Source organism: Stegostoma tigrinum, chromosome 20 (assembly GCF_030684315.1).
Source record: "Stegostoma tigrinum isolate sSteTig4 chromosome 20, sSteTig4.hap1, whole genome shotgun sequence".
Lineage (NCBI taxonomy): Eukaryota > Metazoa > Chordata > Chondrichthyes > Orectolobiformes > Stegostomatidae > Stegostoma > Stegostoma tigrinum.
Window position 1 is genome coordinate 42,841,386 of NC_081373.1, and position 26,796 is coordinate 42,868,181.

A 26,796-nucleotide genomic window follows, 5' to 3' on the forward strand; every position below is an offset into this window, starting at 1 on the left:
AGGCCTGTACACAAATTGGTTTTGATTACATCATTTGGCTAATGTGTCCCAGAAACCAATAGATTATGGAAGCTGTATTGTTATTGTGGGCTCTTTGAGATGCTATTTCCAAACCAGACTTTGTCACCAAAGTATCTTGGAGACAGCCAAGATAGTGCCACAGACACCAGCTAGCTCTCCTCATCATCAGATGTACTACCCTGGGTAGTGTCCTCATCTCTTGTATATCACAGCACTGATGGTCACACTGATCCTTCCCTTTTGTCAGGCTTCAGCTTCCACTAACTCCACTTTGGATCAACACTTGCCATTTCACTGATCCAGAGAGCACCCAGAATTTCCTTTTGATGTCTTCAACCAGACTTTTTCTGCCAAGGACACCCAAGATTGGAATGCCAAATACATGTGAGCTTAACCATTTCTAACTCTGCACTCTGTGCATGGCAAAACAGATCACAGGAAGTCAGTTAGCATTGAGTCTTTGATTAACTGGCTTCATTTCAGATCAATAAAGGAGAGATAGTAGGAACTGCCGATACTGGAGAATCTGAGATAACACGGTGTGAAGCTGGATGAATGCAGCAGGCCAAGCAGCATCAGAGGAGCAGGAAAGTGTTTGACTCAATTACCCTCTAAAATGGCCTACAAGCCACTCAGTTTTATCAATTGCTATGAAGTCTCAGCTTAAAAAAAACAGATGGATCACTAGGTACCGGAAATGACAATGAGAGAAAACGCATTATCGCCCCTGCAAAGTCCTCCTCACTAACATTTGGGGCCCAGTGCCAGAACTGGGAGAGCTGTGCCTCAGACTGGTGAAGCAATAGCCTCACATAGTCATTCTCATGGAATCATACCTTTTACAGAAAATATCGCTGACATCTCCATCCCTGGATATGTCCTGTCCTACCTACAGGACAGACCCAGCAGAGGTGGTGGCACACTGGTATAAAGTTGGGAGGTGTTGCTCTGGGAGTCCTCAACATTGACCCCAGACCCCATGAAGTCTCATGGCTTCAGGTTAAACAAGGGCAAGGAAACTTCCTGCTAATTACCTCATACTGTCCTCCCTCACCTGATGAATCAGTACTCCTCAATGTTGAACAACACTTGGAGGTGGCAAGGGCACAAAATGTACTCTGGGTGGGGGATTTCAATATCCACTCCCAAGAATGGCTTGGCAGCAGCACAACTGAGTTGGTTGAGTCCTGAAGAACATAGCTGCTAGACTGGTGGGAGGTGGCATGTGGTGAGGGAATCATCAAAAGGGAAAAATATACTGTACCTCATCCTTACCAATCTGCCAGCTGCAGATGCATCATCCGTGACCATATCAGTAAGAGTGACCACCACACAAAGTCCTGCCTTCGTGTTGAGAACAGCCTTCCTTGTGTTGTGTAGCACTGTCACTGTGCTAAATGGGACAGACTTTGCGTAGATCTAGTAACTCTAGACTGTTCATCCATGTGCTGTGGATCATCAGCAGCAGAACCGTACTCCAGCACAATTTGTAACTTCATGGTCCAGCATATCCCACACTCAACTATTACCATCAAACCCAGGTTCAATGGAGAGCGTGGGAGGGCATGGCAGAAGCAGCATCAGGCATACCTGAAAATGAGGTACCACCCTGGTGAAGTTAGTACATGGGATTACTTGTAGGCCAAATGGCATTAATACCAAGTGATAGACAGGGCTAAGCAATCTCACCAACCAATAGATCAGATTTAAGCTCTGCCATCCTGCCACGTCCAGTCATAAATAGCGTTGGACAATTTAAACAAATCACTGGAGGGGGAGGCTCCACAAATATCTCAAACCCCAATGATGGAAGAGCCCAGCACATCAATACAAAAGATAGAAGCATTCACAACAATCTTCAGTCAGAAGTGCCAAGTGGATGATCCATCTTGATCTCCTCCAGTGGCCCCTAGCGTTACAGAAACCAGTCTTCAGCCAATTCGATTCACTCAAACAGTTCAACGCACTGGATAGTGCAAAAGCTGTCGGCCCTGACAACGTTCCGGCCATAGTACTGAAGATTTGTGCTCCAGAACTTGCTGCTCCTCTAGCCAAGCTCTGAAGCAGTCCATGCTCAAATGCAACAAGATCTGGAGAATGGCCATGTTTTGGCTGACAAGTGGCAAGTAACATATTTTGCAGCACATCAATGCCAGGCAATGACCATGTATCATAAGACACAATCAGGTCACAGCTCATTGGCATTCAATGGTGTTACCATCACTGAATCTCCCACTATCAATATGCTGGGGGTTACGAATTACCAAAAACACTGAAGAATGACACCATCCAGGACTGAGCAGCCACTTAATTGACACCACATTAAGCATCCATTCCCTCCACCACCCACATTCAGTTACAGCCGTGTGTACTTTCTACAAGGTGCACAGCAGAAATTCACCAAAGATTCTTAGCACCTTCCAAACCCAGGGCCATTGCTTCCTAGAAGGACAAGGGCAGCAGATATATGGGAGCATAACCTGCAAGTTCCCCTGCTGCACCCTGACTTGGAAATATATCCCTGTTCCTTCACTGTCACTTGATCAGCTTTCTGACGTTCCCTCCCTAAGGGCCTTGTGGGTCAACACACAGCAGATGGATTGCAGCGGTTCAAGAAGGCAACTTCTTGCAGGCAAGAAATGCTGACACAACCAATGACCCCACGTCTCGCAAATGAATAAAAGAAAATTGTATCCTAGGCAATTGTAGGAAGTCGAGGAGGAAATAGTGATGCCTTGAGGATTATTTCCAATCCTCCCAGAAAGCAAGTAGGTCTACAAACATTGCGCTGTGATTTGGAAATGGTGTATTAATTAGCCTGATCTTGGCAGTGAGGATTAATAAGGGACTGTCAGCAGGTATGTGTTATGGAAGGTTGTGCATTACTGACTTCATAGAATTTTTGAGGAAGTGTTAAAGAGGATTGAGGGTAGTGTAGTGGATGTTGATTATCTTCGACATAGTTTCAATTCCTTTTTTTAACATAACTTCAAAACCTTAACTTCTCTTTTGAACCAACTTAGCTCAACACTCCCTGGTCTTGGACAAATCTAACTTATTATTCCAAGATACTTTCATGACTTGAAACTCCTTTTTGTATGCTGCTGTTGTGCACGTAGACTCCACAAAAGTTCTGAAGTGCTGAGAAGTATTGAGTGCTGCTTTCTCAGACAACTTCCCAGCATGGTCTGAAAATAAGAGTCAGTTGAAGATGTTTTCCGTAAGCCCCTTGGTAATTCCCTAGGAACTCTGGATAACTTTCTATTGCCTGGAATTATGGATGTCGTAATTGTTAAAAGCTAATTAACTCCAAACACAGACAAACCCATACATTTAATTTAGAACTCCAAAAACCCAAATCACAATCAATAATATTAAAAAACACAAGCTCTCAGTTTCATTACAGGGCATGAGGGGAAACATTTTCACCCAGAGGGCAATGCTTATCTGGAATTTGCTGCCCAATTTGCTAACTGGGGTGGAAACTCTCAACTCATTTCAAAGGAATGTCTATCTGTACCCGAAGCAGAGTAACCAGCGACACTGTGGGCCAGGCGTTGCTCAGTGGGATTAGATCGGGCTGCTAGTTCATTCAATCGTCATGGATTGGATGGCCCGAATGGCATCTTTTTCCATCATTTTTATATGTTTTACCACAGTAGGCTTTATTAATAATGTAGTAACGCACATTGGTAGGTAGCATTATAGGAACATGCAGCACAGAACAGTGGCTGCATGTTCCTACAATGTAATTATGTAATTTAATCTTCTTTTCCAAATACAACTTTACAGCTCGTAACTGAGTAAAAACATTCTTGTCTTCGCTTTTAGATTTTCTTTTCTCATGACTTTTGAATCTGTTTTTGACCCAGAGGGAATAGATTTTTATTTTGTGTTCTATTAAAATCCCTCATTTTCTTAAACTTTATTAGCCAATGTCTTAATGGCTTTCCTGGGATCAGAGAAAGTTTGTCACTTTTCCAACTTCTGAAGTCCCTCATCCTGGTCTGGTAAACCTGCTTTGTGCCCTCTCCATGGTCTTTGTATCTATCCAGGAGTGTGGAGTCCAGAATTGTCTACAATAGAATTCGGTTGATGGTGAACTAGTGAGGTACAAATATCTAGCATAATCAGTTTACATTTTGTGTACATTCCTCTGCACTTAACTCTGTAGAGGTCCTGTTGAAATTTATAGCATGAAAGGATGCCATTTTGATCCATTGTATCCACACTACCCAGTGCAGAGCTACCAGCTGAATTCCATTTTCCAGTTTGTAGCTAGGGATGTATTGACACTTCAAGTCTGTAACCAAGTCCACTTTAAATATGATGTGTGTTCTTGTCTCTACCAGCTTTTGAGGCAGTGAATTCTAAATTCCCAGTACCCTCGGAGTAAAGCTTCTATTGATTTATCCTCTTAAGTCTCCTTCCTGAACCACATCTTCTGACTATCAGTCTCTTGGTCAAGGGGTATAGGGTCTTCCCGTCGAAGAAGAAAAAAGAGCAGTACAGTACAGGAACAAGTCATTCAGCCCTCCAAGCCTGTACTTTACCAAGACCCTTTAGAGCCTTGGCCTCTTTTGTTCCAAAGAAATATTTTACATGTACTTTTTTTTTTACATGGAGAAAAATGTAATCAAAAATTTTGTTAAGTCAAGATGAAGTCAAATATGAGTTTAGAGTGTGGTTTTAGTGTCAGTGGCTGGTCTTAGGGACTTTTGTGAAATCAATGAGAAGCCAGAACACAGACTGAGGTTCAGGGATGGATGGGTGTACCCATGAGGATTTCTCTTTTTTAAAAAAAAGTTTAAATTTTTAAAAGTATTTTAAATCTTACAAAATGTGAGTGTGCCTGCCTACACTCAAAGATTTATTCTTTCCTGGTTTGGTGAGGTCTGGGCAAAAGAATTGGAATTAATCACGAAATAGATATGAGGTGGTGCATACCTGGACTGGAACCCATCTCTCAATGACTGAGGTGTCAAACTACTCTTTACAGTGCGTCTATAAATAATGCGGCTGGATAAACTAGAGTGTGAGAAGACACGTGTGGTACTCGAACAATGACATGGGCTAACTTAGTTCTTGTGCTAATAGTTCACTGATCCACTCTATATTGTGGATACTATATTTATTATTAAAACATTTTGGTAAATTAATTATCTTTTTCTTTTTCAGCAACCGAGAAGAAGCCCAAATGTGTGGGACTTGGGTTATGCTATACCCTGTTATCGTGTTTGTTCTTTTCGGTCACTTCATTCTTGGTGAAGAAGGTTGACGGCATTCATGCTCTGGAAATTAGTGGCATTCGATGTTTATTTCAGTGGCTGTTCACATGGCCTGCCATTATATATAATGAGTAAGTCCAAAATGAACATCCTGGGGCTTGAACGTATTGTGTTCAGAGTTACCATGATAATGAAGTAACGTGTTAAAAGTAAAATTAAGAGTGTATGAGTGGGTGGCACAGCTGCCTCACAGCACCAGGGATCCTGGTTCGATTCCAGCCTTGGGTAACCAACTGTCTGTGTGGAGTTTGCACATTCTCCTCTGTATCTGCATGGGTCTCCCCCAGGTGCTCTGGTTTCTTCCCACAGTCCAAAGACGTACAAGTTAGATGGCTTGGCCATGCTAAATTGTCCCGTCACGTCCAGGGATGTGTGGGTTAGGTGGATTAGGCATGGGAAATGCAAGGTTATGGGATACAGTTGGGGTCCAGGTTGGGGTAGGATGATGTACTGAGGGCCAGTGCGGACTTGATGAGCTGAATGGCCTTTTTTTACATTGTAGAGATTCTGCGATTCTGTATTTCATTTGTAGAGTCCAATATATAAAACAGTGATCGCTCAAGCATCAATCTTCCTGATTCCATAAATTACCAAGCTGCTAGAGTTATCCTTATTTTTAATCATACTTTACCCACATTGCACACGTTCAGCTATCCAATTCAAACAATTTGATTAGCTTAGTGCTGCGATGGAATCTATTAGCATAAATTATTGTTGTAGTTAACTGTTGGCATGTTTGTGTAATGTTTCTTTAAATGACATGGTTAAGGTTACAAATGAGAAAAGTATTTCATCTTGTATACAACCCACAGCTCTCCTGATTCATTAATAGGTAACTGTACATTAACCTGTGGTTCTGAGCCATTGAACAGGGCAGATTGCTGCTTGTGGGGATAATATGTTGTCTGAAATAATGTAATCAAACTCCTGGACCAAATACAGACACATTGCAGGATTATCGTATTGAGTTACTAGGCATCCAAGGTCTGGGATAATTCTGTCCATGTTTGTTTGAACTAACAGGATATTATGTTTACTGTTGAAGTTATGGAATGAAACAACAACGTCCATATTTAAAGCAAACTATCCTGAAATATTTCCTCAACCATAGCATTCAAACTGGAAGATAACAGTAAAAGTAATATTCTTGGGTGCTTCTTTTTTCTTTACTTGGGAAAAATAACGATAAATGGATCAGCTTAAAGATGAGCATCAGAAGATTATTTTAATTTTCAACATATTTAAATTGGAGTATTTTGATATACAAAACCTAACAGCTTATCCCTTCCAGCTCTCAATATTTAGAGAATTTATAGTACCCCCAACACAGATTTTCATCTGAAAAGGCCAGATTCTCACTTGTTCAGTAGATTTCTGACTTCAATCTTAACTTTTGAACGTCATAACAAGTTGTGATGAAGATTGCAGACCAGCTCAAATAACTCATTGCATCTTTTTATGTCCTTCCAGCAAGTGATAATCAAAGCCGTTAAGATGTAGAAATTTATCAAATGCTGGAAATATTCATTAGGCAGCTCTTCAGGGAGAGAACAGGAGGTAACATTTTCTGGTCTTTAAACCTTTCCTCATAATGGGAAACTGGTTAATAGGTTTAAAGCAAATTAAACACTGGGTGGGGGGAAGGGGGAAGGTGGAAGTTTGGGGTAGGTTGAAAGGCGTGAGCAATTTAATGCACGGCAGAATCCGAAGCAGCAGTAGCTGTCTAGAGAAACTGGAGCATTGGTTATGATCTGCGTTGTTGAACTCAATGTTGAGTCTAGACAGCAGTAAAATGCATCATTGAGAGATAAAATGCTGCTCTTCATGCTTCCATTAAGTTTAATAAAACAGTGTAGGAGGCTGAAAGGATAGAATGGAGACTAAAAATATCGAGCAACAGAAGCTTAGGCTCATTACTGTGAGTTGAATTGTGGGATGCATTGAAATAGTCCCCAACCTACGTTTAATTTCCCTGTTTTAGAGGGAGATTGGATTGTAAGATGCCAATGCAAATACTAAATTTTAAATTTTAAAAGTAAATCACAGTTAGCCCCTGGGGAGTATTTGGAGGATGGGATAGTAGGAAAGATAGAAGTCAAAGCAAAGCAAAAGGCCATGGAGTATGTGCTTAACTGTTCCAATCCCATTTTCCAGCACTTGGCACATAGCGTTGTATACTTACGATGTCAAAGCTCTGCCTAGATACTGCATAAATATCTTGACTGTTTCTGCCTCTGCCATAATTGCAGGCCATCAAGCCTACTCCACCATTCGATCATGGCTGATGTGTTTCTTCACTCCATTCTCCTGGAACCCTTGATCCCCTTATACATCAAGAACCTATCTATCATAAATACATTCAATGATTTTGGCCTCCACAGTCTTCTATGGCAAAGATTTCCACAGCTTAATCCCCTTTTAGCTGCCAAAATCCTCATCTCAGTTCTGAAGGGTCATCCCTTCACTCTGAGGCTGTGCCCTTGGATCCTAATCTGTCCCATTAGTGGAAACATCTTCTCCACATTCACTCTATCCAGGCCTCTCAGTATTCTTTAAGTTTCAACGAGATCGTCCCCACCACCCCGCAACCTCATCCTTTAAACTCCATCAAGTACAGACCCAGAGACCTCAAATGGTTTTCATTTAATGACCGTTTCCTTCCTGGGATTTTCTTGTAAACCTCCTCTGGGTCCCCTCTAAGACTCTATTTTCCGTAGATATGGGGCTCAAAACTACTCTTAGTATTTGAAACGTGGTCTGACCACAGCCTTATACAGCTTCAGCAATACATCTTTGCTGTTGTATTCTCGGTCTCTTGAAATGCTCATTAACTTTGCATTTGCCTTCCTAACTGCCAACTGAACCTGCATGTTAACCTTAATAGAATCTTGAACTAGGACTCCCACGTCCTTTTGTGCTTCAGATTTCTGAAGCCTTTCCCTGTTTACAAAATAGTCTGCATCTCTATTCTTTCTACCGGAGTATATAACCTCACATTTTCTCTAACGTGTATTCCACATGCCACTTCTTTTCCCACTCTCTCCTAGTATGTTCAAGTACTTCTGCTGCCTCCCTGCATCCTCAACACTACCTGACCCGCTACCTACCTTTTTTTATCATTTGCAAACTTCACAACAATACCCTCAGTTCCTTCATCCAGGTTGTTAATATGTCATGTGAAAGTCATGGTCCCAACACTGACCCCTGCAGAGTTTCACTAGTCATCAGCTGCCATTCTGAAAAATACCCCCATGTCGCCACTCTCTGCCTTCTGCCAGTTAGCCAATCCTCTATCCATGCGACCACCTTGTCCCTAGCAGCGTGGGCTCTTATTTAGCAGCCTCCTTGGTGGCAGCTTGCCAAAAGCCTTCTGGAAATTCAAATAGATCACGTCCGTCGGCTCTCCTTTGTTTAAATTGCTCATTACCTCCTCCAAAGAATTTCAACAAATTTGTCAGGCATGACCTCTTCTTGAGAAAGCTGTGCTGACTCAGCACTGTCTTACCTCGCACTTCTAAATACTCCCCAATCTCATCCTTAATAAGAGACTGTAAAACCTGACCAATGACCGAGGTCAGGCTAACAAGCCTGTAGTTTCCTGCCTTCTTCCTTCCTGCCTTTTTAAGTAGTGGTGTTGCATTCGCCATTTTCCAATCCCTCTGGGACTCTCCCTGACTCCAGTGATTCCTGAAAGATCACACACCAATGTCCCTACAATCTCCTCAGTATCTCCTTCAGAGCTCTGGGGTGTAGCCCATCTGGCCTGGGTGAATTATCCACCTTCAGATCTTTCAGCTTCCCCAGCAACTTCTCCATAGTGACAGCCACTACACTGCCCCCTGCCCCGTGACTCTCTTGAAGTTCTGGTGTACTTCTGGTTTCTTCCATTGTGTAAGCTGATGCCAAGTACCTATTCAGTTCCTCTGCCATTCCTTTGTTCCCCACGACTCTTCATTTTACTCATTTTTTTTAAACTGTGGTCCGTGGTCCAAGGTCCACAGTTGCCTCTGTCTTTGTATCTTTAAAAAAATTTCTTGCAATCTTCTTTTAGATTACAAGCTAGCTTGCCTCATATTTCGTCTCTACCCCCATTGCTTTTAAGTTTTCCTGAGCCAGTTTTTAAAAGCCTCCTGATTCTCTGCCTTCCAACTAAGGGTAGATCACCGGGAGTAGAGGGAGAAATAGCCATTTGGATACAGAACTTGCTCAAAGGTAGAAGACTGAGCATGGTGAGGGAGGGTTGCTTTTCAGACTGGAGGCCTGTGACCAGCAGTGTGCCACAAGGATTAATGCTGGGTTCACTGCTTTTTGTCATTTATCTAAATGATTTGGATGTGAACATACGAGGTACAGTTAGTAAGTTTGCAGATAGCACCAAAATTGGAGGTGTAGTGGACAGCGAAAAAGGTTACCTCAGAGTACAATGGGATCTCGATCAGATGAGCCAATAGGCTGAGGGGCAGCAAATGGAGTTTAATTTAGATAAATGTGAGGTGCTGCATTTTGGAAAGGCAAACCAGGGCAGGACTTATACACTTAATGGTAAGGGCCTGGGGAGTGTTGCTGAACAAAGAGACTTTGGAGTGCAGGTTCATAGTTCCTTGAGAGTGAAATCGCAGGTAGATAGGATAGTGGAAAAGGTGTTTGGTACGCTTGCCTTTATTGGCCAATACATTGAGTATAGGAGTTGGGAGGTTGTGTTACGGCTGTACAGGACATTTGTTTGGCCATTTTTGGAATAAGTTTTCAGAGGAAGCAGAGGCTGGTACAATCACCACATTTAAAAGGCATCTGGAGGGGTATATGAATAGGAAGAATTTAGAGGGATATTGGTCAATTGCTGGCAAATAGGACTAGATTTATTCAGGATATATGGTTGGCATGGACAAGTTTGAATGAAGGGCCTGTTTCCATGCTGTACATCTCTATGACAATGAATCTTCACTACATTTTATGCTTTTACTTTTGCTTTTAAAGTGCCCCTGACTCCCCTTGTCAGCCATGGTTGCTTCATCCTCACTTTTGATACGTTTCTTCTTCCTTGAGATGAATTTCTGCTGTGCCTTCCAAATTATCCCCAGAAAGTCTTTCCATTGCTGCTCTACCATCTTCCCTGGTAGGCTCCCCTACCAATCAACTCTGACCAGCTCCCCCACCTCTCATGTCATTGTAATCACCTCTTATGTAATTGTTATACAGTTTCCATCTGACTCCAGCATCTCCCCCTCAAACTGCAGGGTGACTGCTATTGTATTGTAGTCATAGCCCCCTAGCGGTTCCTTCCCGTTAAGCTCTCAGTCCCAATGACTGAGTCACTGCAGCCACTTGCCTCCTTGAATATTTATAGTTGCACTTGCTGACACTTTTTTTTTTTGGTTTGTCACAGTTTAATTGTAAAGGATTTTTTTTTTTGCTGGTTACACAAGTGTTGCTAAAGCAGCGGCTCCTTGAAACCTAGGTGCAAATCTGGTGCTCTGTACGCCTCATTCAGCTGACCTTCTCCTGAGAAGGGCTAGTTGTTAGCTCTGTGCAGTTGAACATATCTTGCATTCAAATTGGGGTCAGTTAAATATGTAAAACTATAGTCACCATGCAGAGACACCTGAGTGAAAAATCGCTATTTATACAGCAATACATCAGGAAACAAACATGCTCACTCTACAGCGTTAATATTGGACTATATGAACAGTGAGCAGAAGTGTGAGATTTGGCACTTTAGACTGCCTTGTTATTTTACCCACTTGCCTATCAGGAGCTATCCATCTCCACCTTTTAAAAATATTTAAAGTCTGCTTCCATCGGCTGTTTCAGGAAAGGCCCAGAAGACTTTGCAACCTTCTGTGGAAAAAGGGTTTTGCCCCATCTCTGTTTTAATTGGGTGACTTGTTATTTTGAGATTGTGACCCCTAGTTGTACATTCTCCTACATAAGGAACCATTCTCTCCCACATCCACCATGTCAAGAGCCCTCTGGACCTCCAGTTTCAATCAAATTACTTTTCTACACTCCAGTAGACTCAAGCTGAGCATGTCCAGTCTTTCTTCATAAAATAGCCCATGCTTTCCAGCTATTAGTCTGCAAGCTGTTCTGAATTCTGAAGCATCCAATGTATTTACTTCTCTCTTGAAATAAAGAGACCAATACTGTTAATGGTACTCCAGATATGGTCTCACCAATGCCCCCACCACCTCCCTAGTTTTGCATTCAATTCCCCTTGTATTAAATGGTCACATTCAGTCAGTTTTATTAATTATTTGCTGCTGCTGCACCCCTCCAGCTTTACGTCAAGTGATGCCCTGGGCTGCACAGGAAGTATGTGCAGCATTGCCATGCTGGCACACCCCAGCCTGCCACTGTACTTTCGCCCTCTGTATTTACCCTTCCCTCGGCCCATGTTGCAGCTGGCTGAAAGAGCTGAGATATGGTAGAAGCCTATTTCCCAGCCATGAGCACTGAGGAGTATGGTTATGAATTTCTCTCATTTTCCAGCCCCAATTAGGTGGGAGGTTGGTGCCCTCCAGCATTCAGATCCTCCCTGCCAGTTCAGACCTCTCTGCAGTGTAGACTGCTTTTATTCCAACAGTACTCTGCTGCACCACATGGGAGCAGATCCCTCTTTGGGAATTAAGCCAATTCTTGGGAGCATTTCACATCCAGTAGACTCAACACAGGATGGGACGCTCAAGACTTGGAGAAAGAATTTACTCTTTAAGACGCCATTTGAAAATGTATGGGAACAGTCCAAAGATTTGGACTTGTTGGGCCAAAGGGCCTGTTTCACACTGTACGGAATCTAATCTAATCTAATCTTTAAAAAAAATTCAGACCTCTAAGTAGGACTAAGTCAAGGAATACCTGGCATGTGATTTATCAAGAAACTGGGGGGTGATAAATATAGGACAGATGTCAGAGGTAGGTTCTTTACTCAGAGAGTAGTAAGGGCGTGGAATGCCCTGCCTGCAACAGTAGTAGACTTAGCACCTTTAAGGGCGTTTAAATGGTCACTGGATAAGCATATGGATGATAATGGGCTTCATTTTCGCTTCACAGGTCGGCACAACATCGAGGGCCGAAGGGCCTGTCCTGCGTTGCAGTGTTCTATGTAAGAAAAAAAGGCGAGAGAAATGCTTGTATGAAATTTTCACTGTTGTCGCTTTGTTTTGCAGAATAGACTTGCTGGGACCAAAGGGCCTGAGGGTTTTGCTGTGCACACGAGGGATTCTAGGTGCTGTGGCAATGATGTTGCTCTTCTATGCAATTCAGCAGATGCCTTTGGCTGATGCCACCGTCATCATGTTCAGTAACCCGGTCTTTGTCAGCGTTTTTGCGTGCATTTTTTTGAAGGAGCGCTGCACTTTTTGGGATCCAATCTTCACTGTTTTCACTTTAACCGGGGTGGTCCTTATCGCCCGGCCCCCGTTCCTTTTCGGCTCCCGGGTTTCGGGATCGGAAAGCGACTACAAGAACCGCATGAAGGGGACTGCCGCTGCTTTCGGGAGCGCGATCTGTGCCGCCCTGACCTTGACAGTCATCCGCAAAATGGGCAAATCCGTCAGCTATCTGCTCTCGATCTGGTACTACTCTGTGGTCGGATTAATTCTGTCCGTGATCATGGTGTCAGCCCTTCAGGAATGGAGCCTGCCCTTCTGTGGGACAGATCGAGTGTTCTTGCTCTTGATCGGTATCTGCGGACTAGGAGGGCAGATCTTCCTCACCAAAGCCTTGCAGATTGAGAAGGCCGCGTCGGTGGCCCTGATGAAGACTACAGAAGTGATGCTAGCCTTCATATTTCAGTACTTATTCCTCAATTACACCCCGAGCTGGTGGAGTTTAGGAGGAGCACTTTGTGTGACTCTTGGCACCTCTGGCGTGGCTTTCCAAAAATGGTACAACACCGCACACACCAGGAAGATCACAAACAGTGCAAATTAACTGTGGCCTAATCTGTGTTGATGTGGAGTAGAGGATCTGCTCAGGCGCGTCACTGAAAACATAAATGTAGTCACTGCTAGAATGCTTAAACAAATTACTCAAAACAAAAAGACAAAGCTGCCTGGTGAACTCCTTCCTGAATACTCTGTTATAGTCATATCCTTAACTTAAGATTTTCTCAGGATGACGATGTAATGAAAACAAATTTTGGGTCTTTAAAAATATTTTTTTTAAAATCCATTTTTTTGTAATATTTTATACTTATAATTGATGAGCAATTTTGACAAGAATGTCTCAGCAACAATGGTAGCAATTATTTTTCCCCCACACTATTTTGTAACTTTGGAAAATGGTTGTCCATACCCTTTCAGAGTTCATTTAAGCTGCCTTTGACCTTTTGTGTGGCCGTTGCTCATGGCTCTGTAGTGACTGTACTGCCACTTCGGAGCCTCAGATGGAACACCAGTCTAAAGACGCGCTTATATACCCTCAGCTAGCTTTTTACAGTACAGCACAGTGTGCTGCATGTTGGAGGTCCCCGGTTATCACCTGAGGGGATAAAATGAGGCTGTGCCTACCCTCCGATACGGCTGTAAATGATCTCTCAGCACTACTGACAAGATAGCAGGCAAGTTCTCCTGGTGTCACATTTAGCTGTGAAAGTGCCAGATTATCCAGTTATTTTATTTCAACGTTGCCTCTGAGAACTGACTGCAATTTGGCCGATGCCAAAGACTTCAATTCAAAAGTATATCGTTGGTTGTAACAATCTTTGAGTGCCTGAAAGATGTTCTATAAATTTGTTATTTCTCTTAGTATTCTGATGTGGCTCTTGAACAACAGATGTATGCTGTTCTGTAATGAGTAAAGAATTATTTAACTTGCAAAATGTTTGAAAGAAGTGATCCTTAAAAATGAATAAAACTTCAGAGCTGGGTGAAAAATCATTACAGCTGTAAAGTAACCAAATTGACTTGGCTCTCACAGTACAGCCATTCTGCACATGTGCAACTGTTATCCATCAACATGTACAAATGTGTTGATTTATAAAACCAATTATTAAAGTTGCTAGCCTTTTGTAAGACATTCCAAACAGTAAACTGCTGGACACAGTTAAGTTCTGATTTTCTCTACGCGGAACACCAAATATCATTGCACTGTCTGCTATACTCTTGAGAAATAGGTAGTTAGATCACTGGGATGCATGGAAAAGCACTGATGAATTTTCAAAAGGTATTTTGCTACTTTTGGCCAGTCCCTGCAACACTCCCTCTCTTTAGTAGCGAATACCAATATGCATGTGGAGGGTCAAATTTTAATGTTAAATTATATTTATAATTAACCCACAACTTAGTATTTATTTATTTCTTATGTTAATCAGCCTCATTTCGTAGAACATGAAGCAGAGCGGTTTGTTTTGTGTGAATTGTAACAATATAAGAGCAAAAATCCTTAGAAATATTGTGCAATTATTTTGCTTTCTTCCACCCACTCCCACAATTCAAAGCCAGGAGAGATTTGGAACTGACATTGCTGTTCTGATGTTTAATATGTTATACCAAATTCCCTTCTTCACTGTTTATCAATGAACATGTTAATCTTTCAAAATAAACAGTTAATTCTTCGATTTTAAAATGGTGGTAAGAAGAATTTGATGTGAGTTTGCTTTATTGTTGCATAATATTGCTTCCAGTAATTTCCAGGTTTTGGCCCAGTCTCCTGTAAGCTTATTAATTTATAGACAAAACAAGATAAGCAGGCTCATTTGAGAGTGAGAGATGCAGGATAAATTTGACGAGCAAAGATCTAGGAGTTGTGTATTAAGGTTTATAGTTGTACTGTCAAATGTACAGTTGTACAAAAGAGCATTGACACAGTATAAGGGCTAAATATGAATGATTAGTGTACAGGTGGATTTTGTTTGTGTCTTTTGACTTGAATTGTTTAAAGTGTCACAAATCAAAACTTTGATTTTCCACACCGTTTTCTTTTAGAAACACAAATTGTGAATCTCTCAAGAATTTTCTTCAAGTCAGTTTTGCAGCTCACCAAACCACCCCCTTTTTAAAAACCAAAAGGACTATGAATGCTGTAAATTGGAACAAAAACAGAAATTGCTGAAAAAGCTGAGCAGGTCTGGCAGCATCTGTGAGGGTAGAAAAAAGTTAATGTTTCAGGTCTGGTGACCCTTCCTTGTCACTCCCTTTTTAATCCTTAGATCTTTCTATATTGTTTGTCATTCTGTTCCCTGTCACTTTTATACCACTACTCTCTCTCACTGCGGTTGACTGACGACTTATTTTAAAAAAAAATTGTTTCTGTTGCTTCGATTTCCTGCTTTCCTGACTGCCTTTTCTACTCCTCTATCAAACCACAATTGCAAAGCTGTTTCTGGCTTCAAACGTTGTGCTGTCTCCCAATTCTCAGCTTTTGTGCACATCCATTCTTACCACTTCTTCACCTTGCCGTTCACTTTCTAGCCCTAAACTGTGGAATTCTTCTCTTTAACATCTTTCCCTCTTGACATTAGTGTTAAGTCAAACCTAAAAATTGAGAAGGAGATAGGTTTTTGGATCACTGCCCTAATATCTCCCTATGTCTGGGTATCAGATTTTGTATGCTAACACTTCTATAAAGAGCCTTGAGACCTCTGTTATACATACTATTTAAGTGCAAGTTGTTTTTTTAAACCATCTAATTAATTTTCAATAAAGCCATTACATTGTATGTAAGGTAAGGGTTTATGTAAAATACACAGTGCAATGGATGCTGGGGTAATCCTGGAAAAATGATGCACTGATGCTTACTGTGCTGTATATCAACATATCCTATTAATTGCCATCATAAAGTTAATTAAATGTGAGAGATAGGTGCATGCCTCTTATTTTGTTACTTTCTTTAATTGAGACAACAGAAAGCCTTTCCAGTTTGAGCAACAGCACTGGTAAAAGCTATACACAAGGATGTGGATGTCATTTGGTGGTTTCTGTGGATAAATGGACAAAGTTCCATTATGATACATTAACTATAATTATTGGGCAATAGCTTTAACAAAGAATACATAAACAAACTAAAATTCACTCCCCTCTCCATCAGAATTTTAACAGCTGTGGTGATTTGGTCTGCATGTAAATCCACTGCTGAATTCTGGGAGTCAGAATGTCTTCCACAGTCAATATTCAGTCACCTACAAAAATAGAAATTGTTAGAAAAGCTCGGCAGATCTGGCAGCATCTGCAGAAAGAAATCAGAGTTAATGTTTCAGGTTGAGTGACCCTTCCTCAGATTCAGTTACCAATGTTGAAGAAAGACTTTTATAAAGGCATTTTGTATTTAGAAATGAATTGTTCTCACAGTAGTGTTGTTTGACCTATGATTTTAAGCTTTTGTCACTACCACTGCTGCTAAATCTGCTTAATGGTGTTATAAGATGTATTGTTTCCTCTCTTCCCCCTTCAAGTTTTCTCTCTCTTTCGTGAGTTCATTCCTACAAATTAGCTGTCTTTTGCTACACAACATTGTTGCACTTTCTAGTCTCTCCTCCAGGGGTAAATAGCTTTATTACAATGTTGCTACAAACCTGTCCTTGCTAAACATCTCTCCTCGCCTTGCTGGCTTGCTTTCTGTTTTAAGTGCACGTTCCCAAAAAAATATATAAATTTAATTTGAGGATTTGGTAACTCTCTCCTTTTCAATAAAATTATTGAACTTCTGATTTTATTTGAACATTCTCCTCAGTGAATGATGAACAAACTGAAGTTTTGATCACAGTGATGGTGGGAGACTGGTGGGCCACCAATCAGTTGGACTTTTCACTTCAGTCAATGGAGAGGAAATTCAGGCTGGGTCTTTACTGGGTGAGTGGCCTGTGTTCATTTGAATTGACCATGCTGACCATGTGGTACTGGTCACGTGGCCAGCGCAGACCAACCAGAGGCAGAAAGAAATGATAAAACCGCTTGTTCGAAGAATCTTATAGTTAGAATGTGAAACATTTTACAGAGTGTGTGAGGTGAGTAGTGTAGAAGTATTTAAAGAAACGTTAATAACCACAAGAGGGAGGAAAAAAACAGGGGGAAGGCTCATGCACTCTGGGAAGGCTCGTGCACTCCACGAAAGCCAGAATAGACCAGTTGGGCCAAAAGGCCTCTGTGTGTGCTGTAAATTCAGTGTACTATCTGCAGTCAAATACACAACCTTACAAAACTTCCTTCATGATATCTTGAGCATGAATGAATGAGGGTTTGAGTGGAAAGATAGAAAAAGGTGTGCCCCATTGGAGTAGGATGCTCAGTCAGTGTCCACGAAGATGTGGAGCCTGATAGCAGGATTGAGAAAGTGAACAGACCATATTGTGGTTCCTTATTGTGCTGTGGTATGATTGGCCTGTGCTGACCATCTGACTGATTGCCATGGTAATCATGCAAATGATGGAAAGCTCTTTATTATCAAATATTCAGGACAGGTTTACAATCTTACACCAAACTTTTAATAATATTCTTAGTCATGACATTTAGTTATTTTCAAAACTTTATAAAAAAAATTTTCAAATGATGGTTTGGGGAAAAGGTAATATTTTTCTTAATAGACTTCATCAGAAGATTCTATACTTGAATTAAATATTTCAATGAGAAATTTGTTTCTAATTACTGGACATAAATGCCTGTAATAAAATGTTTGTTTATATAGCTCAATAAATATGAAACATTTAATATGGAAGTCAGTGGTTTGTGGGTTTGTGTTTATCTTATCACATGGTTGGACAGTTGCTGCTGATATTCTGTGATCTAACATTCCCTTGCTATTATTACTGTTTGGATTCTGCTCTTTCCTCTGAATCACTTCCTTTGTTTTACATTTGCAACTTTAAAAACGCAACCTCTTCTCTCTGTCTGTCTGTGTCTCTCCCTCCCTCTCTCTCGCTGTTTGTCTGTGTCTCTGTGTCTCTCTGTGAATGTCTTTGTCTTTGTAGCCAGTAAGTGGCTGAGCAGAAATGAAGTTGCACCCCTTCAAATGATTTCTGCCCTCTGTTCAGAACTGCACTTAATAAGGAAATGTAAGGATGTAGGGAAAAGGCAGGAAATTGAAGAGGGGGATTATTAGTTCAGCCATGATCTCATTGAACTGTGGAACAGACTCTGGACTGAATGGTCTACATCAGGTCCTCCATATTTTATGAGGAACCTATCCCAATTCATCATACATTTACACAAATAAACCTCCAGTCTTTTGAAAGCATGCTCAATAGATTGTGTGGATTCATATCTTCCAGTATAATAGCGGATACATTGCTTTTTGAAACACTGCAATCCTTTCAGCAGAGATAACAAGGTGTGGGGCTGGATGAACACAGCAGGCCAAGCAGCATCTTAGGAGCACAAAAGCTGACATTTCGGGCCTAGACCCTTCATCGAAAGCATGCACTTACTAGTGCCTCCAGGCTGCAGAGTAGGTGATGGATAACCTTTCCTGGTAGTTTCCCACTTTGACAGAGACTGTGTTTAAACTGACCCACAGGAGAGGCTGGGGGGGTGGTGGGGGCAGGGGCGGTGCTCAGACTCCACACATAGAGAATTAAGTACATCCCCTTCACCTCCTGCAAGCCATACCTTGGAGCACAAAGCAGTACAGGCCTCTGCTCATCTTTTATTAAAAGATTAGGCGTGTGGATTTAATAGGGTGGACCGAACGTCATTGTAGCGGATAATGTCTGAAGTTGGTAATCTCATCTGGGTTTGCCAAACCCATGGGAAAAGGCAGGCATTTGAGATCAGCCCCATGTTGCAATGTTGGAATTTCAATTATTGGCATTGGCATTGGCATTCCCACTCACACTTTGATGTAAGTTCCAGGGAGTAGTTTCTCCCTCGTACAGTCCATGCCTGTACCTAATCATGGCATTTTGTCAATTCCTCTTTGTGGCAGAGGCTATGGTATTGGTTGCAGGCAGATGGGGCTCCTGTTGTACTAGTGGATTGGAGCATTGTTTCCGTTTGTTAAATGGAATGATCAGTGAAGCAAACTACAGCATCCCTCTAGATGGCAGTATTGGCTAGTATATTATCCAGACTGCTGTTGGCCAACTCCAATTAGAGATGTTTACTGGAGTTAACACGGAGAGTGGGTCAAGAATTTCTTGCCACTTGCCCACATTGCAGCTGCGACTGCACTTTTAAAAGCACCTAATTAATTGTAAAGTGCTTTGAGATACCCTAAGAAAGTTTTATAAAGTACCTGTACGATGCAGTATAATTTAAAGAAAGCTAGAAACGTGAATAAAAATTGTTCTAAATGGATAGTATTGTGACAGCTTCTGAGTTCGTTATCCCTTCTTTCTCTGTCTCTCTCTAGTCCCACTCCACCACAGTCAAAATGTAAACTAATTGATTATGTGGTTCCTGGTGTGGCCAATTATATGCTTCCTTTTATAATAAATGTTTAATTGATTTTTTTGTAAACAAAACTTATTAAATGGTGCACAACTGGTTTGTACTGTGAAAATATCAATGTTTAAATAAGTCACACACAAATACACACACTGTAGAGGGGAGTAATTGATTTCTATCTGCAGAGATTCACCATCGTGTGGTGGGCTCTTGGGCATGAGCTTGGTAGCCACAAGCTGTGCCACCCCTCACCCCTTACTCCTGAAGGTGCAGATGGTGTGTTGAGGGGGAACAGTTCAGTCCACACTTAATTAGCAAATCGAAAACACTGATCCTGGCTGAAGTGAGGGTACAGTTTTGATCGAACACCCCCGAGTGTGTGCTCTAGAGGTAGAGAAAAACAGATGCAATAAATAGAAATCGACAATATAGAATTTGGTGAGTATGCGTTTTCATCTCCATGCTAGCTTTGAAAAACATTCTTGCAGTTGTAGAAAAGTCTATGAAAACAGAAATAGGAAGCAGCATTTGGATTTTCCTCTCACTTACATGCAGACTTACCACGTGTATGTGTGATAATGTTCGTATACCATCACACTGCCAGTGTTCAAAGAAAATAATTACTGGGCCCAGGAGTGCAGCAAATAGAAAATCTAGGGGAAAAGAATGGCAGCTGCTCTTATGAGATCCAGTTAGCAAATTACACAAGACTGGGCAAGAAGAGAGTTCTGAAGGCCAAGAACAGGACAGCAAGTGTTACTCATTCTCAACAGCCACTTCCACTCTAATAATCGACAACAATTTCCTTCCACCTTCCAAGTATGGAAACATTAATGAGTTTATGCAGCTGTGTTTGATAGACTTGGTTTTAAATGAGGCCCATTGTATGAATCAACAATAGATATTCATGGAATGCTGTGCTACACTCAGTCTGACACTACGGTCCTTACTCAGTTTTCTCTCCTGGGTTAAATCTGCCAGAAAATCAAGCTTGACGTCTAGGGTCCGTACGGTATCATCTACTATCTTATGTGTACCTGGTTGGAAGGGACCAAAGTGAAGCAGCTATGCTGTCCTGAGGGATATCTGATTCTGTTCTGCAGCAGGGTTAGCCTGTGAGTCACCGCTGAAAGCTGATCTTGTCAGTGTCGTGGAATAGAGCTGTATTTCCATGTTGGCATACACAGTACGTTGGGGTGGAATCTTGCTAGCCTGTCTACAGCTTTTGGAAAGCTGCACAGGAAATAGTAATTGGGCTGGAGATCAAGTGTCAATTTCCCCACGGCAGGTTAAACTTCTGTTCATTGGTTTTTCAAAAGTTTTCAGACAAGTCAGTCTTCCCGACTAGAGTTGGTGGCAGCCACAGTTTTGCACTTTGTGAGCTACAAATGGGATATGCGTCGAGTAGATGCACTGCCCCACCCAGTCTCTGGAGGATACCTGGCTCCCTCAGGATCAAAGCTGTTTCTTTACACAAGTGCTTTTAGTGTTAGGGCCGAAGCCTCCCTGTGTACAGCAGTTCACCGGGAGTCTCATCCACACGCAGTCCACCAGACTGTCCTTAAACACACAGTGTTTGGAATGTTCACCAGCTCAATAAGGCTGCTAGTCTGCTCTGCAGAGGTAGCCACATGGGTTGGTTTTTGCTCGTGTGCCTGGACCAAGCAAGGGAGACCAACTTAACTGGGGCTTTAAACTAAACTAATAGAAAAAGAAATGGACACAAAAGGAGGACAGGGAACTGAACTGGGTGAAAAGAAAAGTAATGGGTGTGATTGTCGGGGTCCTCAAAGAGAACCTGGGGAACAGAGGGTGCAAGCTGCAATGCAGGGGAGAGTAACAGTTCGAGGGGCAAAGGGACAACAAAGGGTGGGAGCTGGATATTAAGAATGGGGAGCACAAGTAAGTTGGGTATCGGGAGGGAGAAGGAGGAGCTGAAATGAATAAGGGTGTAATTATGAGAATAGGAATGGGGAGCTCATTGGGAGTGGCACAGTTGTATCAAAGAAATGAACAAAGGGCCAATGTCAGAGTGGAGGTGGGATTTGGAATTTAAGGACAGAGGGAATGGGAGATGAAAGGAGAAGGCTATGGGAAGTTATGGGTGGAAAATTATATACAAAAGGGGGAGTTTGTGGCTGAAAGAGTCAAAGCTAAAGCTTAACATCACCATCTTGCAGCAACCCATTGTCTAGATGAGGGTTTGAAGAACGTGCATTGCTGGGAATTGTTCATATGTTTAAACAGTCAGTGCACAACGAAAACAAGACAGCGAAACTGAAATTGCCAGAAACTATTGCTCAAGTAACTTCTGAAGACCTTTGAATTGAAGCTAAACAATAACTGCATTAAAGGCGTTTAAGGTCTAAGAGCAGCAATCAAATTCTCACCACCCATTTCTATTCATTCATGAATCTTACACAAGCTTGGCAGATAAGTTCACCAGCTGTGCTGAAGGTGGAGGTAAGCTGGTAGTGAGGAATGAGTGTGTGATCATTCACTTTGGATCACCGACAGGCCTGAGGATATAAGAGCAAACAATTTAGTGATGATACTAAATCTACTGATGTATGAGGTTTGCATCACCCACCGTGTACACCCACATCAGCACCCCCTAGATAAGGGCCCGAAGCTGCTGTTGACTAAGGTAACACACAAAACGCAAACTGTACACCTCATTCCTGTTACTTATTCACAGATCAGTAACTCCATGCCAGACGTTGGAACCATTGAAGCCAGCAGCTATATTAACTTTAACAAAACTAAGATGATGAAGAGGGAAGGGAGAAGAAGAAAAAAAGCACCTACAGCAGAGTCAGGGACATGAGTCTCAGGGCTGTGGTTGTGGACCTGCATGAAGCTCATGAAGAGGGGTACCAGGCAATTGTTGTTGAGCGTTTGACAGGGAAGGCATGTGCAGTGATCTGCAGATGATTGAAGCCCAGAGCAGAGGATGCCTCTGCAATTTGAGAGAAGCCACCAGGGCTGGAAGGAAGATCTGAGTCTGTTGGTCTGCAGAATACAACTAGTATTAGACCTCCTCCATACCAGTTTCTTTCGAACGTCAACTTGAAACTTGTGGGTCATCTCCCAACCTTGAAAATACGCTTCCACTGCCTGGATTGCTCTGGAATGGCTCCCAGGTAGATGATGTCAGGCAGGGTCTTCAGATTAGTAATTGTTTTCTTGGCCCTCAGTCAATGACAGGGTGAGAACGTAGCTGCAGGACAGAAGGAGAGACCTCCTCACCTGTCTCCTCACGAGAGGTATGATGGACATACCGACATAGGTTTCCAGGCGCATTTGACAAGGTTCCACCTAAAAGTTTATTGCACAAAGTAGCAGCTCAACGTAAAGAGGGGTTATGTTCGAGCATGACAAGAAGATTAACAGTCTGGCAGAAAACACACAGGATTAATAACCATACTGCCCTGAAGGAAATGATTGTAAGCTACACAGCATTTGTTTGCAGGAGACCCTCTACTGGCTGACATATAGAGCAGCTGCATGCCCTGAATGTCTAACCCAACACATCCAGGTAGCCTTGACCTTCCCACTTCCCAAAGGATTTGCTCCTCCTAGCTGGGAACTGTGCACCGAAACTGCAACATTCTTTACAAACCTGCACCTGAAACATGTCCAGGCTGAGCATCAAGGTATTAATAAATATTCTATCACTATATTGTTTTTAATAATATTATGATACTCCAGAAGTATTCTGAAAAGGAATGCAAAACTGTTGGAGGTATATCAAGATTGCAGCAGACCCAAGGATTTTGCAAACTTGTGATGCATTAATTTACATGTAAATACTTTACAAACCACACTCAAAATTCATTCAATATTGTTTTAGTTTTTGTTACCTACCACTGTGTCTCAGTGCTTTGTGGAGAGGTGGCTTGTTACAAAGACTTTGGTTGCTAACAGCTGATGACCCTGTGCAGTGTTTGTAACCATGTCAGTCAGGTGGACCTGATAGAATATGAGTGCGCAGACTTGGGCTGTTAATCTGGTTCAATCAGGGAGCCCTGGCTGACAAATTTAAACAGGAGTGTCAGAGGCTCTGTTCTCTCTGAGACCTGGCTCAGAGGGAGCTGGATCAGTGTCAAAGACTCTCTGTGCATAAATAAAAGGGGACTTAGTGACGAGATACTGGCTTCTGTGGAGTTATTTCACGCTGGGCTTAGAAAATACCAGCCTGATCCAGGTCTACTGCACAAGTTCAGGAGCAAACGTCCTTGGATGGAGCTTTTGGAGGTATCTGGGCCACTGGCAGAGGGGAGTTGGTGTGGCAGGGCACCTCTGGAGTGTCCTGTGTGGAGACTCCCTTGTTCTGTAGCTCCTCTTCCCTGCTGGTGTTGAATGGCACCTTCCTTAACCTTCGAGGGAATGAGGCAGGAACAGGAGCTCCAGATATCCCTTGCTTGGAAATGAAATCATTCAAAGTTCTAGCAATGGAATGAAGGTCTCCCTCCCGCCAATCCCAAACACACCCAGCAGGTAATGACTGTTCTGCTGGATCTGGATCTCCATGGCAACCATCCAGAGAGTTAGCCAGATGTTTACATGTCAGAGCATTGGTTGACTCCACTGTAGTCTACCCAGGGTATCTGGCACCTCTGCTTGTCTCTTCAAGTGCAACAGCTCATGAATGACTGGGCCAGGAGTTTCAACATCGGCACGAGCCTGTTCTTCAGCAATTCTCCAAGCGTCTTAGCCCCCAGGCCTGTCTTCCTCCTGTGGGCCCGTGCCAATGCTGCACATGCCAGAACGGGATCCTGAGCCCACTGTAGTGACAGAACAACCCTGAGGTTGGAGTCTGTGCTGGGAAGTGTTGGGTGTAGATTGCCATGACACTACTCCTCCAAGTGGGCTTGGAGATGGAGGGTAGGAGGATGGAATCTTACCCCCATTCTCGATGGCACTGTGACTGTGTACCAGAGGCTGCAGAAAGAGAAGCATAAAGATGTGTTAATGTCCCAAGGCAACCCTTACCAAAGGTTTTGGCTTGAAATGCAGATGAGAGAAGCTGCTTGTAGGTTTATTCACTGGATGACTGTGGACACCCAATCCTAGTCCTATTCCCTGTGCTCTCCTGCCAGGCTGGCATAACGATCCAGAGTTTGGGTATGCCACCCGCTCTCCAGTTGTCTATATTCTTCTGCAATAAGGGCATAGGCAGTATGTTTGCCTGCACTGATCAGCACAGGTACAGATGTGAACCCTCAGATCTGCGATTGTCTGTATGCACTCTGTGTGAGAAAAAAGGGGTTTCATAGAATCTCTACAGTGTGAAACCAGGCCATTCAGCCCATCAGGTCCACACTGACCCTCCAAAGAGCATTCCCACCTAGACCCACTCCCCTTCCCTGTCCCTGTAACCCTGCCTTACCCATGGCTAACCCATCTAGCCTGCACATTCCTGGACACTATAGGACAATTTAGCATCACCAATCCTCCTAGCCTGCACATCTTTGGACTGTGGGAGGAAACTGGAGCACCCGGAGGAAACTCGTGCAGACATGGGGAGAATGTGCACACTCCACACAGACAGTCGCCCAAGGGTGGAATTGAACCCAGGTCCCTGGTGCTGTGAGGCATCAGTGCAGCGGACCTTGAGGGATTGAGAGGGTCCAAAATAAAATGTGGCAATGTGTGGCCAAGATGCTGGAATCAGTGGATTTCAGGATGTGAATGGGCTCAAGGCACATTCAGCACATCCTCTTGCAGCACTGCATCCAGTCTCACACCTCAGGGTTGATAGTGCATTGATATCCTGATTCATATTCCCCTAGTCATAATGCTCATTAAAATCCTAAAAGGGAAACCGAAGAGGAAAGCACAAAACCACGAGGTGTGGAGAAATCAACAGAGGACCTGCCCTCAGGCAGATCTCTAACTTCAACAATGATGCCTGATCTTTTAATAACTCAATCTCAGTGTAGAATTTCCACAAACAACTATTGAATTTAAATTAACCTTGGAGGCTGTGTAGATAAGAATTTTAACAAATCTGAATTCTGGCATTCTCTTATTTAAACCATCAAATTAGATTACAATCTGTTTAATAAAATGTTATTTTGCTTTGATACTCTTTTCTAAATAATAAGAAATCTGGAGAAACAGTCTATAGTCGAACATAATCAGAGAGAGTGAAGACATTCACATCTATTGTCCAATGTGCAATTTATGAGTGTAACAGTTTGATCTGACTTGTACTAACCCATTTCAAGCAGAACATAAAGACATAAACTCTGGATTCGAAGGGAATTGAGGCTTGATTTCATTTTCTGGAAATTCCTATTTTGAAGTCGCACTCACAGGGAGTATGGGTTGACAAAACACTGGCCTACACCTGGTTATCCTTCCATCTGATTTAATGAACAGGAAATGGCAGAGTGCAGATTTAAAAAGTATTGTGAATAAATTAAGATTATCTTACTGGCTCCTTCGTTTTTCAACACATCTTCCCAGCATTGGCGTTCCTTGCAACCACATAAAGCCAGAAGTACGTTAATAGCCAAAATCCCATCATCTCATTGTAAGACACATATCTGAAGATTTACATGCCTGTCATCATTTCTAGTGAAAGATGCCAGAGGTAGTAGGAGAGACTGGAAAACTGACAGAAAGGTATTCCAGTGTGTAATTCCAATGGAAAATCTAAGCTATGGTTTCTGCAATGTGTGCCAGGATTACTGCAAATTTCAATAGAAAGACTGGCAAAATTCACATCTTCTCTGTGTATCCTGTGTAATAACACTGGAATTCAAAATATCTTACCTTTTAATGCCCAGAGTGGTCAGCTGATTGTGACCTGCGATCCCTGGGCTTTTGGAGATTGGAATAATTAAGAGTGGCCGACTTGTCTCATCATTGAGAGGGACGGGAGGGGACAATTGTAGCCAGTACATGATGCATGCCTGTATAACACATTAGCTTGGTTTACAGTACCAGCCAAGACTGGGCCACCCGTGTGACAGCTATGAGCAGTCTGACTTGGCTCACTAGTAGCAATGTGGTTCCTATTGATAGTAACTGAACAAACTAGACCCAAGCCCCTGTTTCCTGTCGAGATCTACAAATCTAATTAAATTTCTGCTGATCTCCAGACATGCCATTTTAAACACTTCTCAGACATCAATATTTAAACACTATACTTAAGAAAT

The 26,796-nt window shown here is 42.4% G+C and overlaps 1 protein-coding gene across 1 annotated transcript in view; it reads left to right on the plus strand.

Moving 5' to 3' along the window:
• The window catches only part of slc35g1 (solute carrier family 35 member G1), a 40,428-nt gene extending 22,538 nt beyond the window's left edge, over positions 1–17,890 (plus strand). Inside the window, exons 2-3 of the mRNA XM_048551479.2 lie at positions 5,200–5,380; positions 12,476–17,890. Of these exons, the coding sequence (XP_048407436.1) occupies positions 5,200–5,380; positions 12,476–13,241 (947 nt within the window). The 3' untranslated portion in view covers positions 13,242–17,890. The remainder of the gene's footprint in view (positions 1–5,199; positions 5,381–12,475) is intronic.
• Positions 17,891–26,796: the final 8,906 nt, after the last annotated feature.